This window comes from Myxocyprinus asiaticus, chromosome 15, assembly GCF_019703515.2.
Source record: "Myxocyprinus asiaticus isolate MX2 ecotype Aquarium Trade chromosome 15, UBuf_Myxa_2, whole genome shotgun sequence".
Classification (NCBI taxonomy): Eukaryota; Metazoa; Chordata; class Actinopteri; order Cypriniformes; family Catostomidae; genus Myxocyprinus; species Myxocyprinus asiaticus.
Window position 1 is genome coordinate 10,931,106 of NC_059358.1, and position 20,221 is coordinate 10,951,326.

At 39.9% G+C, this 20,221-nt stretch overlaps 1 protein-coding gene across 2 annotated transcripts in view; it reads left to right on the forward strand.

The window, feature by feature from the left end:
* Positions 1-224: 224 nt before the first annotated feature.
* The window catches only part of LOC127453457 (T-cell differentiation antigen CD6-like), a 61,943-nt gene continuing 41,946 nt past the window's right edge, over positions 225-20,221 (forward strand). The window contains exon 1 of one of the 2 annotated variants that reach the window (XM_051719816.1): positions 225-1,518. In XM_051719816.1, the coding sequence (XP_051575776.1) occupies positions 1,473-1,518 (46 nt within the window). In that variant the 5' untranslated portion in view covers positions 225-1,472. The remainder of the gene's footprint in view (positions 1,519-20,221) is intronic. The other variant, XM_051719819.1, reaches the window with a different exon arrangement.

A 20,221-nucleotide genomic window follows, 5' to 3' on the forward strand; every position in this document is an offset into this window, starting at 1 on the left:
CAAAAAAATAGCTAAACCCAGCCTAGTCAGGCTGATCAGTTGCCTTGATTTAGACCCCATTTACACCTGGTATTAAGATGCGGTTCGGGTGATCCGATCACATGTGGTCAGCGCTAAATACAGGTTTAAACGGGGTCTAAAACGTTTTATGATCGGATCATCACACATGAATGTGGTCAAAAACGCATGTAACCATATCACATTTGAGGTGTACACGCTAATGCTGCCTGAATGTGTCCCGGCAACAGCGAAGTGGCACCCCTCACCTGTCAATTAACGTCTGTGCTAAATCAAGAGTTGAAACTTTGCTGCTTACAAGGGGCTTTAAAAAGAAATAAACTTCTGAACGGAAAAGTTGAAATAGCAGATATATACGCAAGCATGAGAACTTTACAGATCTTCTTCAGTGTGTCTGAAATCAACAGGCACGGACACTTATGAGAAGCATGAACATCTGCAGCTCAGGTTTAAACAGGTAATCCACTAAAATAATTCTGCTCGAAATGTTGCTTTTGTGCTTAGATTAAATTTCAGATGCATTTGGCAGAAATAGCGCCGTTTTATTTTTTGCGCTTTTTGTCTTTTCTGACTTTGTTCTTTAATGTCATGCAGTAACACACTGACATAGTGATTGATGTATGTTGTCATGATACAGAGTCCCTCCCCTCCAAATCCAATCACATGTGGTCACAGGAGATGCATTTAAACAACCAAGTATAAACAGCAATGTGTCTCACATGACCACATGTGATCGGATCACCCGGGATGCATCTTAATACCAGGTGTAAACGGGGTCTTTTGGGCATTTTGTAGCTGGCAAGTATTTAGGAACAGAAAGTACTCAAGTTCACATCACTGATTAGCACAATTCGGAGTTTGTATTTTCCCACTACAATACATTTTTTACTTTACTGACGGTTAGGTTTAGGGTTGAGGTTTGGGATAGAGCATATAGTTCATAACATGACTTCCTGTTGACTGTGTTATATATTTTACAACTAAAAACATCCCTGTACATATCCCTTCGCCACCAATCTGCAGATATTTCCCCCAAAACTGCAGCTCACACGTGCCCATACATTCAACAACACTTCCAGCTTCGGCCAGTGTGGGCAGTGTTTAGAATTTCAGTAAACATATACCAATTTCAGCTTAAGAGCATACTATCATACTATTTCTGCCATAGACACACATGACTGTAGTAGTAAGAGTAAAATGGGAAGTACGCCATTCTGAACTCAGCCACTGTCACCAAATTCAGTCACTGCGTCCAAATATCCGTACTTCCCTACTATAAAGGATGTCAAAAACAGTATTCCATTGGAGTAGTATGTCCGAATCGCCTGTATTTATAAAACAGTAGGCAAGAAATACCTGGGTGACCTATTTCTGGTGAGATTTTGAAGTGCAGATCGACCGGACACTTTACAGTTCCATAATTCCTTGGCAGCTGAGGCAACGTCACATTCAAAATGTTGGATTTAAAAAAAAATGTGAGTCAGACAGCTCTTCTCAACTGTAAGTGCTACAAAGAAAGTTGTTCCTTATGGTTAAATGGTGCTTGTTTAACAAAACCAGAGTGGATTATTTTCACAGCTGTTATTACGTCACATATATTGTCAAGGTCAATACCAACATACCTGGATGATGTCTGAAATATATTCATGTTACTTTCATGCATACTTAAAGAATGTACTGTTTTACCGGACCAGAAATGCGTCCTTCAAATACATTAAATACTGTGACAGTACACTATTTCGGGGACGGTCTGAGATCAGTCTGGTTTAAACAAGCTGAGACCATCTTAAAACAGCTATGACTAGCCAAACAGTTTAGGCTGGTGTTAACTGTTTTTTTTTTTTTGTTTTGTTTTGTTTTTCAACAGGGAAGTTAACCTACATGTTGAGAAACATGCTAAAAATAAATGGCCATTAACAGAACGTTTGTACCGAAGAACACATTTTACCACTGGTAATATCACTAACATACTGTTGCTTCATTTGAGGTAAATTGTTTGTGGTGTTTTGAATTGTCAGTGGGATATTTGAATTGAGATATTTGATTAATGTTTCTTGCAGGCAACTCTTGGCCTTAATGTTATCTCACAGATTTGCCATAAAATCGAACTCTTAATCTAATCCACTTTAAGGAGTGCAAACTTTTAATGTGGCAGTGCCATACTCTTTAACAAACCATGGCAAACATAAAAAACTGATGTCAGGGATATATATATATATATATATATATATATATATATATAAACTTTTCATGCAGTCGATGACTATGCATTGAAATTAACGGGTTGCATAATCCCTCATTTGAGTCTGACTGCTGTAACTTGAATGTCAATAATATTCGGTTAAATGTTGCTGAATGCCATCATCAAAATCAACGTATGCGAGGAAGGATTTTTAATAAGTTTTAGAGGTATGACTCTTATAATAATTAAACCGTCCTCAAATTTGTGGAAATTTTAAATTACTCTGGCTACCAAACCGCAAATAATATTTGGGTGCGCCTGTACATAAAAGGTTTAACTTTAGTGCATTGTGCTGTATAATCTGGGATATTGTTTTCTTACAGGGCCCTGTTCTAGAAGTGTCAAACTCTCCTACCCTGCATATGCAGATTATGCAGCTGACATAAATGATAATATATCATCTTATAGTTCAACCAAACATGAAAATTCTGTCATAATTTACACACCCTCATGACATTCCAGTTCCGTATGACTGGAACACAAAGGAGAAATTTGGAAGAATGTTCATACAGCTCTTTTCTATACAACAAAAACAGGCCGTGACCAGGGCTGTCAAGTTCCAAAAGACAAACAAAAGCACTGTAGAAGTAGTCCATTCAACTCATGCACTGAATATAAAGTCTTTAAAAGCCTTTATGATACCTTTATTTGAGGAACGTACTGAAATGTTTGTTATTTACTGAAAATCTTAACCCGCACTGTACCTCTCAAATCTCATTTACGCATCACGCATCTTAAAGGGATAGTTCACCCAAAAATGAAAATTCTCTCATCATTTACTCACCCTCATGCCATCCCAGATGTGTATGACTTTCTTCTGCAGAACACAAATTATGATTTTTAGAAGAATATTTCAGGTCTGTAGGTCCATTCATTGCAATTGAATGGGTTCCAAAATTTTGAAGCTCGAAAATCTACATAAGGGAAAATAAAAGTAATCCATATGACTCCGGTGTTTTAATCTATATCTTCCGAAGCGATATGATAGGGGTGGGTGAGAAACAGATCAATATTTAAGTAATTTTTTGCTAGAAATTCTCCTACCTGCCCAGTAGGGGGCAATATGCATGAAGAATATGAATCACCAAAAACCCAAGAAAAAGAAAGTGAAAGTGATCTGTTTCTCACCCACAACTCTCATATAGCTTCTGAAGACACTGATTTAACCACTGGAGTTGTATGGATTACTTTTATGCTGACTTTTTTTTTTTTTTTTTTTTTGAGCTTCAAAATGTTGGCACCTATTCACTTGCATTGTATGGACCAAAAGAGCTGAGAAATTCTTCGAAAAATCTTCATTTGAGTTCAGCGGATGAAAGAATGTCATACACATCTGGGATGGCATAAGGGTGAGTAAAGAGAATTTTCATTTTTGGGTGAACTTGTATCTTGTATCATATTGTTTTGTCTTTTTTGGAGCTTCAGCTCACAGCCCCTGGTCACTGTCACTTTTGTTATATGACGCTTCAAAATTTCCTCTAATATTCTACTGAGGAAAGAAAGTTACATGGGTTTAGAATGCAGGTATATAAAATAAGTAAATAATGGGTGGACTGTTCCTTTAAGGCTTTAATGCCATGAGAAGTGTGTATGTGTGTACATGCAATTTAAGCAGCTTATGAATGTCCTTTCTAGTTACTGCAAACAACTAATTGGTCTCATGCAGAGATAGATTTTTGTGATACTCTTGCATAACTTCAGTTATCTTCAGCTACATTAATTAAGATGGACATAACGTGCAGCCAGTGCCTGATTCATCTCAGTGAGTTCTCTGTTTGTGTGTGGGTGGGAAGGGAGACAGAACTAACAGAGAATCGCAGCTTAATTGAGATTTACCATAAAAAAATAAAAAATAAATAAAAAAAGATACATTTTACACTGTTCTATAATCCTAGCTAAAGTGTGCCACCTACTGGCAGCGAACAGTTGTGTAATTTTTGTACATTCGGAGTCGTTATAGATATGTGCTATATGTTTTAGAGCCTATTCGAGTTTTTAGGTCCAGGTAGACACCTGCTATGTCATAGTAGGGCTCAACAATGAAGATGGCCTGCTGGACTGGGGCCTGTGAGGGAGTTTTGGGTCAGAAATTGAACATTGTTGTTGCAAATTGTGCTGATTTAAAGTGATATTTCATATTTTGCTAATTCTGTGATCATTTACTCACCCTCATGTCATTCCAAACCCCAGTTAGATTATATATATATAAAGGAGACCAGAGCTAGTTATCACATGGGCTATATCTCGGTAACAATAAGATTTGAGTCAAAAGTCCAATCGAGTATGTGTGTTTTCTCTAGCAGAGATTTTGTATGTTGGTTTTAAACAACTAGTTCAAAACGGTCTTAAATTAGAATAGTTTTTGTGAATTGGAGCGTCCCAAGTAATTTTTCCACTATCATCATAATTTTTGTTAATAGCTCTTGGGTAAACAATTGAACATAAACAACACTCTCATACATTCAAGCAAGGGTCAACTATATTTTAAGAAAGATTTTTACTAAAAGATTTTGTGTTCTTAGGAAAAAAGTTTTTTTTTTTTTAATTGTTATTTTTTTTTAAGTCATGTGGTTACATTTTGATTGAGGCAAGTTGTCACATGTTTTAAACGTCATACTTTGTGTAAGTTATGCAAGTGTTTGTTGTTTGTGTAAGTTATGATCACTCCTTGTCTGTTTGCTGATATTGCACACTGAATGTCGTATTAGTTCTGCAAGCACCAAGTAAGGATTTCCTTGTACTTAGTACACTGTACTTTGTGCCTATGACAATAAAAGCTTTGACTTTGAAATTTATACAATTTATTAATTACAATAGTTGTTGGCCAAAAAATTGTTTCAGTATTTTTGCATTTCCATTTTTGTTTAATTAATCATTTTGTGTTTATTGTTTTGTATTAAAAATTTTGCTGAAAAAAAAAAAATATATAAAAAGTTTAATGCAGGTGTAGATTTAAAGAGAGGTGTACACTTTATTTTGGTGGTTATGATGGTTCCCATGAAACCTATGCTACTGGTTTAGTTGCAAGTTAATTTGTGACAACTTGCCCCATATATAGTGACTATATGCCCCACTACTGGGGCATATTGACAAAAGTTCAACGTGTCTTCAGTGAACTGCATCTTTTTTCCCCTGGGCAAAAACACTGAATATGATTGTGTGTGTGTGTTTTATATATATATATATATATATATATATATATATATAACACACACACACACACTATAGTCTCACCTTGAAATGTTGGCTATGCAAAAATTGACTTTCAAATATAAAAATACCCTGCAGAATTTTCGTGGTGTGACAACTAGCCCCGGTCTCCTGATGTGAACTGCCTGAACTACTGCTCTGACTGAACCAGTAGGACAAATCTTATTGTTGGGTCCTGTATTGTTAGTTTAAGCCTATGTATCCATTTCCTCCTCTATCTGCCCAACAGAAAAGGACAAAATATGTTTTTAATTTTCCATTTCATACCTGGCACAACTTGTTGGTAACTAAATCAAAGTCTATTTTCAATCCTTTGCTCAAGAAAAAAAAAAAAAAAAAAGAAAAGAAAAGAAAAAGAAAAAGGAAATTAGTCCATGACACAGTTACTTTGAGTCTCACTTTAAGAGGAGTGGGGTCATCTGCATCAAACTCTAATTATGAGAAGATGTGCACCCACACACTGCAGCCCTGTCTGTGTGTCAGAGACAGGTTATAAAGCTTTCATCTGGGTGTTTTCTTTTTAAAGATGCAGAACATGTTTTTGCTCTTTGTGTGTGATGACATTATGCCTGAAACTGGGAGGAAGATAGTTTCTACATTCCTTAAACACCCTTCCTTACTATTCAATACTCTGCTCTACGCCCACACAATTTAGAACTGTCTGAGCTCTTATATTACTTATTTACTTAGTTGCATTATAATACCCCAGCAACATTGCCCAAAATGCTCTTTGCTGTAAAGAAACTGAACTACATATATACAGTCAAGTTCATTATGGAGATAAAACAGTACCAAACATCTCACAAATGCACACCATAATTCACAAAAACATGCAACAGATCCACACACGCACATCCACAAACACACGCGGCAATCCACAAGTTCAGGCAACAGATCCGCACATCAGCACAATTCACAAATGCACGCATCAGAATGCACAAATATAAGCTATACGATGATGTCTCTGCTAATAGTCCTCAAATGTGCACACAAATACTGAAACCTTTACCATTGGTATTCTGCCTCAAGGATGTTCATGAATGTGCTTTTGCATTTATGGATTGTTTTGAGACTCTTGCACGTAGCCTTCATTCACAAATATAAGCAAGCTAATCTCCAAATGTATGTGGATTGGCCCTCTGCTACTTTGTTATGATTCGTCCCAATCTAGGTTGGGTAAACCGTAACAAGAAGGTTGTGGTTACTCCCCCCCCACCACCTGCTGTTAGCTTAGACCAGATACATCCAATTTTCTTTTCTCTATTTATTTCCCCTGGTTTCAGCCGATGCTTCGTGTTCAGCTCCTCCAGCTTTCAGAGCCCAGGGCCGCGTTTACCCAAAGGCAACATGGGCTGCAGCCCCGGGCCCACCACTATTGGGGGGGGAAGGAGGAAACAAAGATTTGACAGCGCTACAGAGCCAGTTTACATTATTCGGGGGAAATCAACCTACAAATGGCTTACTTACTGTAGGCTATAATTGTCTCTGCAATAAGAGACATTATTTTAACATTGGAAAAAAATCACATGAGGATGTTGGTTCACATTATAAAAATATGTATGTATATGCATTACTGGTCTGAATTGGCTCCATACTCTTAATGCTTAGAATTGAATTCACCCTTAAACCGGAGAGAGTTTGTTTTCGAAGATCAGCCTAATCAAATCAGCTGAGGACGTCAGTGAATTGTAACAGACTGAACTGTACGATGACAATGTGAACAGAGCACGATGATCCCCTACACCTTTTAGGTTTCAAAGAATTATTTGAGGGATTGCTTTCAAGGAGACCATGAAGAGGGCATTTTAAGTGGTTTGATGATAGTGGTGAGTGTCATTTAATTTTATATAGATCTCTGCTTGACTGTTTTAGTAGTTTTAACATGATTGCATGGTAAATTTATCTATCCACACTGCCGTGGGCTATTTTGGTATGTATTCTAAACAAAACGATTTCTGTCTGTGTTACATTCATACTAACAACCATTCAAGGTCTGATGTATTTACTATTTGTTCTTTATTGGACAAGCTTTGACATATGTGTCATTGACGAGTCTTCTGTGATCAAATACTGTATGTTGGTAGTTTGCTACTCTCTGGGTCATGAGCGAACGTTTAGGGGCGTGGCTCATGAATATTAATTAGATTATTATGACGTTAGTTAACCTGTGTAGAGCTGTAGATCACGTGACCTAATTAATATTCATGAGATTACTTTTCTCAGTCCTGGTCAGGATGAACATTTGTGATTACTGGATTAGGAGATTTCAGTGATTATTTATAGAGGCTACAGGGACAGATTTCCATTCGTATGTCCAGTACAAATCATTTTAATTCATATATTTAGACGGAAATATTGTCTAGAGTACAATTGTCTTTAGTGACTTAAAAAAACGTTATAAACAGCCAATGGAGGATTCCACTTTGAAGGTCCGCTTGAGGAACATGGGTTACATCTTCATTTAGCGTAAAATGAACGGAAAATGGTTCAGATCAGTTTGCTCGTATTTATGAATCAAGTTTGCGGAACAAGAGTCTCAAAACAATCCAAAAATGCAAAAGCACATTCATGGACATCCTTTTGGGAGAATACCAATGGTAAAGGTCTCAGTGTATGTGTGCACATTTGATGACTGTAAGGTGAGCAAAGACATCTTTGTACCGCGGTAAAGTTAGTTTGACGTTCGACATTCGTTAGATATTCGGTTTCTCTTACCCGCGTTAGTCGACAGTCTTACAAAGATGTCATTAGCACACTTGGTTTAAAGGGAGTACAACTATACTGTATGGGTATAAAAATTGTTTTCAGAACAGTCAACGCTTGGTGTGGCTGCAAAATTATGCCTGAAATGCTCCGATGCACTTTGACTGCCTATCAGATGTAAGGGACCGTCTGAAAACTCCACCCACTACGCTAAAACAGGAGATGTCCACTCATTCATTCAATTGACTGCAAGTTATACAAGCGAAAAAAAAAAGAAAAAAAAACCCCGGTAAAATACATTTTCAAATTCAGAATGTTCTAATAACTTACCAGAGGATATATGGATTTACTACAGGTGAGATTATTACAGTATCATCAATTACATGAGTACAGTAATCAATTATTTTTGAAAAATATTCACTAAAATTCACCAAAATGATATTTTCACATTCAGAATATTGTAGTAACTTCCCAGAGGATAGACTGACTTACTACAGGTGAGATTATTACAGTATGATCAATTATATAAGTACAGTAATCAATTATTTTAGAAACAAAATCACTAAAATTCACCAAAATGATATTTTAACAGTCTATAGGTTGTAGTAACTTCCCAGAGGATAGATGGACTTACTACAGGTGAGAGTTTTACAGTATCATCAATTATATAAGTACAGCAATCAATTGTTTTAGAAATAAATTAACCACAATTCACCAAAATGATATTTTCTCATTCTAAAGGCTGTAGTAACTTCCTAGAGGATAGATGAATGATGTGTTTGTATGAGTATTTCTCCAACTGGTTGTTTCATCAGATATTTCATTTTATATGAAGTGAGATGAGACCTGATATAAAAGTAATTGTAATGTTGAGACAGGCTGAAGACAGGAACAGATGATGACGCGTGAACCCAAGTGCAGTATTTATTGACAACGTGAAATCCAAAATGAAACAAACATAAGCAACTTGACAATGTTATACCAAAACAATACTCGACAAAAGACAATGGCAAATATGAGGGCTTAAATACATGAACATGGGTAACCACATGACAGAGACATCTAATGACGAGACTAAACTAATGAACATGATAACAAGGCAATGAAACAAGAACAATGATAAAACAGAACTGATAACAAGACTCGTAAACATAGACCAATGAAAAGACAGGACTAATAAACATGGTGGAGCAAGAGGGTCACATGACAGTCACATTACAAGGAACCAGTAAGAAGAAAATGCATGAAACATGGCGGGAACAGGAAATCACGACAAGAAAGAGGAAACAGGAACAAGGAACTAATTACATGAACACAAAACATGAACAAAAACACATTAAAACATGACATATGCCCGATGCCCAAACATAAACTAACAGAGTTCAATAGGGAGCTGGGGGGTTGGGGTCCTTGAGGCATGGCCTGGTGAGACAGGGTGTGGAGCAGGAGACCAGGACAGAGCCGGTGGTGGGTTTGGTGGTGGCTCCAGGAAGGGAGCGGGGTCCAGCGGTTTGGGGGGTGACCATAGGGCAAGGACAGGAGGCCTGAGAGGCGGCCACAGGAAAGGGACAGGGTCAGGAGGCCTGGGAGGTGGCCTCGGGGCAGAGGGGACAAAGTTCTGGGCTGCGGCTGTTGAAAAGGGTTCCGGAGGGAGCGGCTCAGAGGGCAGAGCCGTGGAAGGCTCAGGCACTGGCCATGACAGGGGAACAGTCTTAGTGGCTGTGAGCACAGACAGTGATGAGGGAACGATCTCCGTGGTCATGGGCACTGGCATTGATGGGGGAACAGCCTTTGTGGCTGTGAGTGCAGGAAGGGACAGGGGAACGATCTCTGTGGTCGTGCAAACTGGCAGTGACAGAGGAACGACCTCCATGGCTGTGAACACTGGCAGTGACAGGGGAACGACCTCCGTGGTCATGAGAACAGGCAGTGATGGGAACGGTCTCCATGGCCATGAACACAGGCAGTGCCTGGGGAGTAGGAGTCCTCCTTCTCCTCTTCCGCTTCCGGACAGCCGTGAGCACAGCTGTGGGAGAATTGGAAGGTGGAGCCATGGGAGGCTCGATGAAGGAAGGCGGAGCCGTGGGAGACTCAGGGGATGGAGCCGTGGTGGGCTCAGGGGATGGAGATGTGGCAATATGGCAAGGCAGGGCCTCTTGACTAGGCATAGCAACATGGCATGATGTGGCAGACGTGGCAACATGGCATGATGAGGCAGACGTGGTGGCTGAGGCTTGCAGTGCTGGCTCTGGGATGGACGAGGCTTGTAACGCTGGGTCTTGGAATGTGGCGGCCATGACGGGGGACTCTGGCTTGGTGGCAACTGTAGGAGTGCATAGTTCTCTTTCATCATCTCGTGTTCGAGATCCACCTATGGGAAGGGCATCCGTACCTGACCTCTGCAGAAGCATCCAACTGCACCAAGTCTGGCTAGACAGACAGAAGCGCGTGACCTATGTCCGGTAAGGACCCGCCCCCTTACCTAAGAGCATATAAGGACCTGCAAGTGCTGCTGTTCCTCTGTTGACATTCGCTTCTCATGACCTCTGTTTCTCTCAGCTCAGATGGAATTGGACTTTCACAATTTTGTCTACAGGAGGACATATCGTTCAGATCAGCCTCCGCCAGACGTGACTGTCTTGCTTCAGCCAGGTTAGCTGTTTCTGTTTGCTGCAAGCCACCCACGCTCGCTCAAACTACCAGCCAGGCTGCCCACCCTCATCGCCGCCAGAGACCCTCATCCTTTCTGTGTCGTTTGCATGGGTCTCAAACACACAGAGGAGGCTCTAGAATTCCTGGAAAACTGTAGCCATTGCCTGGCACTGCCCAAAAAACTCCTGCGCCGGAGGCTCAAGGTTGCCACTACCCAGTGCGCTGACCCCGAACTTTCCGACTCTGACGGTGGAAGCGGTGACGACGACACACTCCTGGGTGCCTCCCGGGGCACGGTCTCTCTCAGCTGGGCTGATCAAAGCAACCCGGCGTTCCCTGAGGACATTTTCTCAGGGGATCCCTCGTTCGCCAATGAGCTGGCTGGTTCTGGTGACGAGGACGATGCGGTCCTTCTCGAGGGTTCGGGGGATGAGGAGGCCATCCCGTCTTCCATGACTCCCCAGGCTAACGCCCCCGTGGCCTTACCCCAGTCCGTCCTCATCAAAGTTTGTGAGCGAGCGACCGCTCGCCTCAATATCAAATGGCCAGCCCTACAAAGTGCCACTGACCAAGAGAGGGACGTGTACAACAGGAAACTCCTGGGATCCCCTCCCGGCCAAAGAAAACAACTTCTCCCTGTCCTCCCTGCATGTGCTAAGCATATGAGGCATTGTTGGGGAGACCCGCTCGACCTCAAACACGGTCTCGTGGGCCTCGAAGTGAAGCATATGACGGCCCTTCGAGTCTTCTATCGCCAGACACCTTAATCCCTCTCAAGGTGGCCTACTTTCCCCCGCAAACCTGTTCTCCCCAACAAAATGAACTGCTTTTTTGCCTCCATCCACCAGGCCTCTTACAAAGCCCCAGCCTTGGCTGTCAGGGCCCTCAACGTCTCCTCCCTCCTCTCTGCATACCAGGCTGAACTCCTGGTTGACATGGGGCAGCAACTAGAGAAAGGGACCCCCACGCCCTCTCTGTGGAAGGAGATTGTCACAGTTAATGACCTTGTCCTCTGTAACGCTGTCAGGCCGTCCAAGCCTGCGGGCGTTCCATGGCTCTCATTGGCCGGAGAACGTGCGCTCTGGCTTAAACTTTCGGGCCTCCCTGACAGTGAGAAGCGACACATCGTGGGTGCCCTGGTAGAGCCTGGCCAGGCTCTCTTTGGCCCTGCTGTCGCCTTGATGCAACAATGTTGCGACGACAATAAAAAGGAGGACGAAGCACTTAAATTATGCCTTCCTAGGAAAGCGGCACCACGCCAGGCGCCCCCCCCCCCCTCCCCTGTGTGGCCACCCAACCCTCCTGCCATGGGGCATCCTTTCCAGCACCCTGGTAAGGCAAAGCCATGCAACAAACCACCTCATCAGCAGTAACCCACCCTCCGCTAAGCCCTGGGGTAGAATGTCTTTCGCCGCGGCTGCGGCCAAGAAACCCCCCAACTCTACCCCTTCTGACTCTAAACATAAACGGCCGGTCTGATGCACGGCCTCAGGGGGCTTTGAGTCCATGTTCTTGGGTCTCCAGCCCCCCGGACTCCTATCCTGCCCTTCTAGTTAACCCATTCAAAAAAGGAGGTTTTTCCCCACCAGTGGGTGCCCACCCTGTGTGTTCAGTGCAGAACAATGTGTGTTCCCTCGTCCAGCTCATGTCGGGGAGCCTCCCCGTGCTGGAGGTGTTTACAGTGAGAAAAAGTACACAAACAGTGTCACCACACCACCCCTATTACATTTCTCTCACCCATTCAACAAAGGCCTCGGCCCCAGTGTTTCCCAACACACACAAAAAAACACAAAAATCAAAGGAATCAAATGAATTCGTTACAGAGAGAGAATATCTCTCTGCAACCCCACATGTTGCCCCTAAGTTGTCCACTAGATAGCACCATTGCATCACAAATGAGCAAATCGAGCATAAATGCAGTTATGAGCGCTTCCCCGGTTCATGTGGGGTCACTTGCGAGTCACACAACAGCTTGGCAGGCTGTGTCGGCTCCCGAGTGGGTGATTCGAAACATAATGAACGGGTACAGACTCCAGTTTGCCAGGAAACCCCCGCCTTTTGGTGGTGTTATCTCCTCTCACACAGAGGAGAGCTCTACTCACATTCTGAAAGAGGAAATCTCCTCCCTCCTCGGGAAGGGGGTGATTCATGTAGTACCCCTAGATCAATGCAATCAGGGGTTTTACTCCCATTATTTCCTAGTTCCAAAGAAAGACGGCTCTCTCCGTCCTATTCTGGATCTCAGAGAGTTGAATAAACATTTGAGGAAATACAATTTCAGAATGTTAACACACGGCACACTCGCTCGCTCTATTCATCAGAACGACTGGTTCACATCAGTCGATCTGAAAGATGTTTTTCCACATCAACATTTACCCACCGCACAGGAAATTTCTTTGTTTCGCCTATCGGGGCATATTTTACGACAATACACAGTCCTTCCTGGGGAGTGCAGCCTCCAGAAGGCCTCAGAGCCCACTCCACGAGGGGCATGGCTGCCACTTGGGCTCTGTTTAGGGGAGTTTCTTTGCAGGACATCTGTTCTGCTGCCAGCTGGGCTTCTCCCCATACTTTTGAACGTTACTACCGGCTGGATGTTACCAGGACTCCGGTAGCTCATTCTGTCTTGGGGGTGGGTTCTTCATAGCCCTTACCCTGTTAGATCCTTTTCTTCGCTTGCTGCACGAGAAGCAAATATACTTACTGAGGAACAGCAGAGTGTGCAGGTCCTTATGTGGTCTTAGGTAAGGGGGCGGGTCCTTACCGGGCATAGGTCACGCACTTCTGTCTGTCTAGCCAGACTTGGTGCAGTTGGATGCTTCTGCAGAGGCCAGGTATGGATGCCCTTCCCATAGGTGGATCTCTCCACTCGATGTTTCAGAGAACCGGGGTTATGCTAGTAACCTATTGTTCCTCATCAGCCACTCCTACAGTGAAAGATGAACCGCTCAGTTGCAGGGCAAAATCGATGTATTGAGCCAGATTGAAAGTTATCTGACTGCCAGGCAACTTGGAGTAGACAGGCTCATTCAAGCCTGCCCGAAAAATGTCCTTGAGGGCGATCTCATTAAAATCCACCTTGCAGGCCAGGGCACAGAAGTCTTCCACATATTCCTCTATGGAACGGTTTCCCTGGCATAAACGCAGTAGCTGAACTGCTGGGTTCATTTTGTGGTCGAATATTCTGTAACGTTGGGACAGGCTGAAGACAGGAACAGATGATGACAATGAAGAGTGAACCCAAGTGCAATGTTTATTAACAACGTGAAATCCAAAACGAAACAAACATAAATGACTTGACTTGACAACGTTACACCAAAACAATACTTGACAAAAGACAATGGCAAACATGAGGGCTTAAATACATGAACATGGGTAACCACATGACAGAGACAACCAATGACGAGACTAAACTAATGAACATGATAACAAGGCAATGAAACAAGAACAAATGATAAAACAGAACTGATAACAAGACTCATAAACATAGACCAATGAAGAGACAGGACTAATAAACATGGTGGAAAATGTTTAAAACACATTAAAACATGACAATAATATTACTGTGATAATTCCCAGTAACAAATAAGTAGGACATCTGTGGTATTTATTTTTTCAAAAACTCTTTTATAATGATCCCAAAGTTATGTTAATGCTGTCATCAATTGTTTTCTAAACTTAGGTATATTCACTATATTTCCATTAACAAAATTTATAACAAATTCATAACAAATTTTCCACCAAAAAAGTTTATTGCTATTATTCTATATTTTTATTCCTTCTGTAAGACTATTTTAAATTAATTTGGGATCTTCTTTAAAGAATGTGACAGGCAAGTCAATTTGCAGTGTTTTTCATTTTATTTCAGTAAATAACTGAATAAGTTGTTGCTAATTAATTGGCTTTGAGTGACATTGGAGATTTTATGGGATACAATGGTTTTAATCGATGGTTGTTTCAGTCAGGACCATTTGCATCAAGTTTACTTTCATTTGAAGTAATAATTTCATTGTATGTTTCTTTTCTAGGCTCTCACTGCCCAGCCTTTCATGGGTAGAGCAGGGAGAACAGAACTGAATTTATAGTGAAAGTCCAATCAGAGGGCAAATTCATTAAATCAGGGCAAGAAAAACGTAAAGTAGCATTGGTCGGAACAGGCAGGGAGGCAGAAAACCAGATGAAAAAAGCCTTAATTTAGAGACACACAAGGAACAGGCAGAAATTAGATGATCTAACACATGATGATCTAGCAAAAAGCTAAATAACAGGCAGAGTATAAATTCATAGGGGAAAAGAAGGCACTAGCAAAATAATTATGTGGGTGGAGGTGGAAAAGCACAACTATTAATTTTTTTCTAAAAATTCATTATTGTTATAATTACTGTAATAATCGCACCTGTATGAAGTCTGCCCATCCTCTGGGAAGTTACTACAACCTTTAGAATGAGAAAATATCATTTTGGTGAATTTTAGTGAATATTTTTCTAAAATAATTAATTACTGTACTCATGTAATTGATTATACTGTAATAATCTCACCTGTAGTAAGTCCATCTATGCTCTGGGAAGTTACTACAGCCTTTAGAATGTTAAAATATAATTTTGGTGCATTTTAGTGAATATTTTTCTAAGATAATTGCATACTGTACTTATGTAATTGATCATACTGTAATAATCTCACTTGTAGTAAATCCATCTATCCTCTAGGAAGTTACAACACCCTTTAGAATGTTAAAATTTAATTTTGGTGAATTTTAGTGATTTTTTTTCTAAAATAATTGAATACTGTACTTATATAATTGATCATACTGTAATAATCTCACCTGTAGTAAATCCATCTATACTTTGGGAAGTTACTACAGCCTTTAGAATGTGAAAATATCATTTTGGTGAATTTTAGTGAATATTTTTCAAAAATAATTGATTACTGTACTCATGTAATTGATGATAATGTAATAATCTCACCTGTAGTAAATCCATCTATCATCTGAGAAGTTACTACAACCTTTAGAATGAGAAAATATCATTTTTTGAATTTTAGTGAATATTGTTCTAAAATAATTGATTACTGTACTTATGTAATTGATCATACTGTAATAATCTCACCTGTAGTAAGTCCATCTATACTCTAGGAAGTTACTACAGCCTTTAGAATGTTATAATATAATTTTGGTGAATTTTAGTGAATATTTTTCTAAAATAATTGATTACATATGCAATTGATGATACTGTAATAATCTCACCTGTAGTAAATCCATCTATCATCTGAGAAGTTACTACAACCTTTAGAATGAGAAAATATCATTTTGATGAATTTTAGTGAATATGCTTCTAAAATAATTGATTACTGTACTTATATAATTGATGATACTGTAATAATCTCACCTGTAGTAAGTCCATCTATCCTCTGGGAAGTTACTACAACATTCTGAATGTGAAAATATCATTTTGGTGAATTTTAGTGAATATTTTTCTAAAATAATTGATTACTGTACTTATATAATTGATGATACTGTAATAATCTCACCTGTAGTAATTCCAAATATCCTCAGGGAAGTTACTACACCCTTTAGAATGAGAAAATATCATTTTAGTGAATTTTTGTGAATATTTTTCTAAAATAATCTATTACTGTACTTATGTAATTGATCATACTGTAATAATCTCACCTGTAGTAATTCCATTTATCCTCTGGGAAGTTATTATACAAAATGTATTGTACGTTTTTTTTTTTTTTTTGCATGTATAACTTGCAGTCAATTGAATGAATGAGTGGACATCTCCTATGTTTTAGCGTAGTGGGTGGAGTTTTCAGACGGTCCCTTATATTTGCATCGGAGCATTTCAGGCATAATTTTGCAGCCACACCAAGCGTTGACTGTTCTGCATCCAATTTTTATGCTCATATAGTATAGTTGTACTCCCTTTAAACCAAGTGTGCTAATGACATCTTTGTAAGATTGTCGACTGAAGAGAGCGCGGTTAAGAGAAACCGAATATCTAACTAACGTCGAACGTAAAACTAACTTTACCGCGGTCATCATTGTATATAGCTTATATTTGTGCATTCTGATGCATGCATTTGTGAATTGAGCCGATGTGTGGACCTGTTGCGTGCATTTGTGGATTGAGCAGATGCGTGGATCTGTTGCTTGTATTTGTGGATTGCTGTGTGTGTGTGTGGACCAGTTGCGTGTATTTGTGGATTGCCTTGTGTGTGTGTGGATTTGTTGTGTGCATTTGTGGATTGAGCTGATGCGTGGATCTGTTGCTTGTATTTGTGGATTGCTGTGTGTGTGGACCAGTCTCGTGCATTTGTGGATTGCCTTGTGCGTGTGTGTGGATCTGTTGAATGCATTTGTGGATTGTCGTGTACGTGTATGGATCTGTTGCATGTATTTCTGGATTGTCGTGTGCATTTGTGAGATGTTTTGATACTGTTTTTTATCTCTATAGTTCATGGTGCTGTTAAAACTGCACATTTAAGGCAGCATGTGTTAACAATGCACAAGCTTGTCACTTCAGCCATTGTACGAGTGGGACACTGGTTAGCTAAGGGAAATAAGGTTGGCGAAAGTGTTAATTGGATGTGCAAATTACATTTATCTGCTCTAAGATATGAGGACATTTTAAATTAGATGTATGTCTAAAATGTGTAAAACAATGCTAGAGTGTTGTGGGTGGTGGCCAGGGCATTGCTTAGCAGTTGCTAGGGTGTTTTAAGTGGTTGCTAGGGAGTTACTAGATGGTTGCTAGGGTGTTATGGAAGCTTGCATACTAGCCCAAGTTAAAAGAGCCCACTCCTGACACAAGTTTGTGATATTTTGGTTTCTATGTAGGCCTATGGCTCAGTTCTCTCCTATAATGTAAGTCTATGGGATTTCTCTTCCATTTTATTGTCTGCCAGGTGAAAATTAGTTAGTCTGATCACTTAAAGTAATAGCTGCACAATTTGGTGTATGATTCATATCTGTGACAAAAACAGTGTGGGACAAGTTAAAATAAAAAAGGGGGAAAACAAACCCCTTTAAGAAAAGAAAAATACTGATGACTTGTCTACATCAGACATGAGACCAAAACCAATAACCACGTCAAAACCATTAGAACCCATTATAATCAATCATTCTGTCTACACTGGAAGCATCCGTTGCAGAAAACGGGTGTCCCGTTCCATTTTGCACTGCATGCTCTGGTGCTACTACAGCCAACAACACAAATAACAATAACATTTGTGTTTGTGTCGATGCGTTCAGTGTAGACAGTCTAAAGTCACTGTGTAGACAGGGAGTGACCCTAAGTGTGAGCATTAGTAATGGTGATGGTGCTAGCAATGCTAAGGTCAAGGGTTCGATTCCCAGGAAACCCATGTTCTGATCAAATGTCACTTGGAGTTGCTTCAGATGAAAGGAGTCAAGACATGCCTTTTTTTTTATTTATCATTTTAAAATGTTCTTTGTGGTTCACTTATATAAAAAGTAATATATTTGTGTAACATGATAATTTTCCACCCTCATTCTGACTGTTGGAAATGCTTGGTTTGGTGCTGTTTCTCCTATAAGACTTGACAAGTAAACGCCCACTGGTATGATTGGCTCTTTGCTCTTGACTGACCTGCTCTCTCTACTTGCCATCCAACTGCTACTAGGTGGGCTAGTAGAGAGGAAGTAGAGAATGAGTCGTTTTGGCAGCTTGGTTTCAACAAATGCTCTTTTTGCAGAGAGAAGGAAGTTTTGAGTTCCGAAACTTACAGGGCTTTATTTTGTGAGTGCGCAAAGTGCAGCACTACATGCAATGACCGTGTGCTACGTCTTATTCAATTTTCGTGAGAGCACTTATTCTAAGTGCAATTTTTGTGCCAGCGCAAGTGGCCGTGAGTCAGAGTATTTGCGCTATCTGTGGGTGTATGCGTGCAAACTGTGGGTGTATTCGTACAAACTGTGGTTGTATTGTATGTTAATGAATTGTCGCAAAGTGCAATTAGCTATTTTCCTAAAAAAAAAATAGGTCATTGTGCTAAGACATCTCAAAAGCAGGTCTGTTTTCCAAGTCCAAATTCAGTTTTTGCAGTTTGAAGAATCCTCCAGCAGGTGGTAATAGATTTCATGTCCAAACTCTTATAAATATAGTGGAACATCAAATAATGTCCCTGACAAACAGAGTTGCAGCATTTTTTTGAAACAAAAATGTATGAGATTTGTGTTAAACTATCTGTAGGTCATGGTTTATTTTACAATTATTATTATTATCTTTATAAGAACCTTTTGTATTTATGACCTAATTTGTATTGGTAATTTTCCACCTGTTGTCATGGAGTGATTTTGAGGTCACTGCAAAAGGGGCCGGTGAAAGAAGTTGGAGAGGATACAATTTTTTATATGATTTTTTTGACCATTTCATTATTTTGATTAGATTTTAATTTCGTTTGAAGTGTAATTTGAATTTAGAAATATTTTTGGTTTAATTTTTTTGCGTTTCAATAAATGAATTTAATTGTTCAAAATCGACCGGTAGAAGTGAAGTGCATGTCAATACAATCACTATTAATACTAGCCATGATTTGTGTCTCAGTAGATGAAAATTATTAATAATACTTATTCCCTTTAACTTAACGGAGCGTACATCCAAATCCTGACAAGAATAAAATGTTCCAATCATAAAAAAGGAGCATGTCCATATTTCTATTGTACTAATTCATTGCATACAGTCCATTTACACTACCAACTTCTTCTGAATATGCTGTCTCTGTTTAAATCGCTGGTGCTTGAGCGAATGGACTATTGTAATAGAATGCAATTGGTGCAATAAACGGAGAAGAACCTCCAAATTAAACTGCACTTGACTTGACCCAGCCCATTAGTGCGTTGTGCGTGTGATTTCACCAAACCCAATTGTACCTAGACTTTGTGCAAGCTTGCATGAATATACCAAAACTTCATGGCCATGTCCACAGACTTTGCAATAATGACTTATGGAATATCGCTTTGCTTAGTGCTAAAGGCTTTAAAGCGTTCGCCAAATGCTTATGTGTTAAATAACAATCTATATGTTCAGCTTTAAATATGTTTTGAATTCTATTTGCACAGCTCATATATGTTATACATTGTGCATATACTGTACATGTTATGTAATATGCAAAAAACAATGATCCTATATACTGTGTCCTCTTATTCACCATCCACCACAGTAATCCTTGTGAATTTTCTTCTTCTAACCAAACAAAATTGGCATATTTTGAATGAACAAACACAATTTTAAAGCAATTAAGTGCCAGGTAGAGCGGAAACCATTGAAACCTGTGGATAATAGTGTGGAAATTGCTTTTTCTCAAGTAAATGTGATTGACTGTGTTACAACATGGCAGGGTTCCGCAGTGCAGTTTTATTTAGACAAAGGAAAA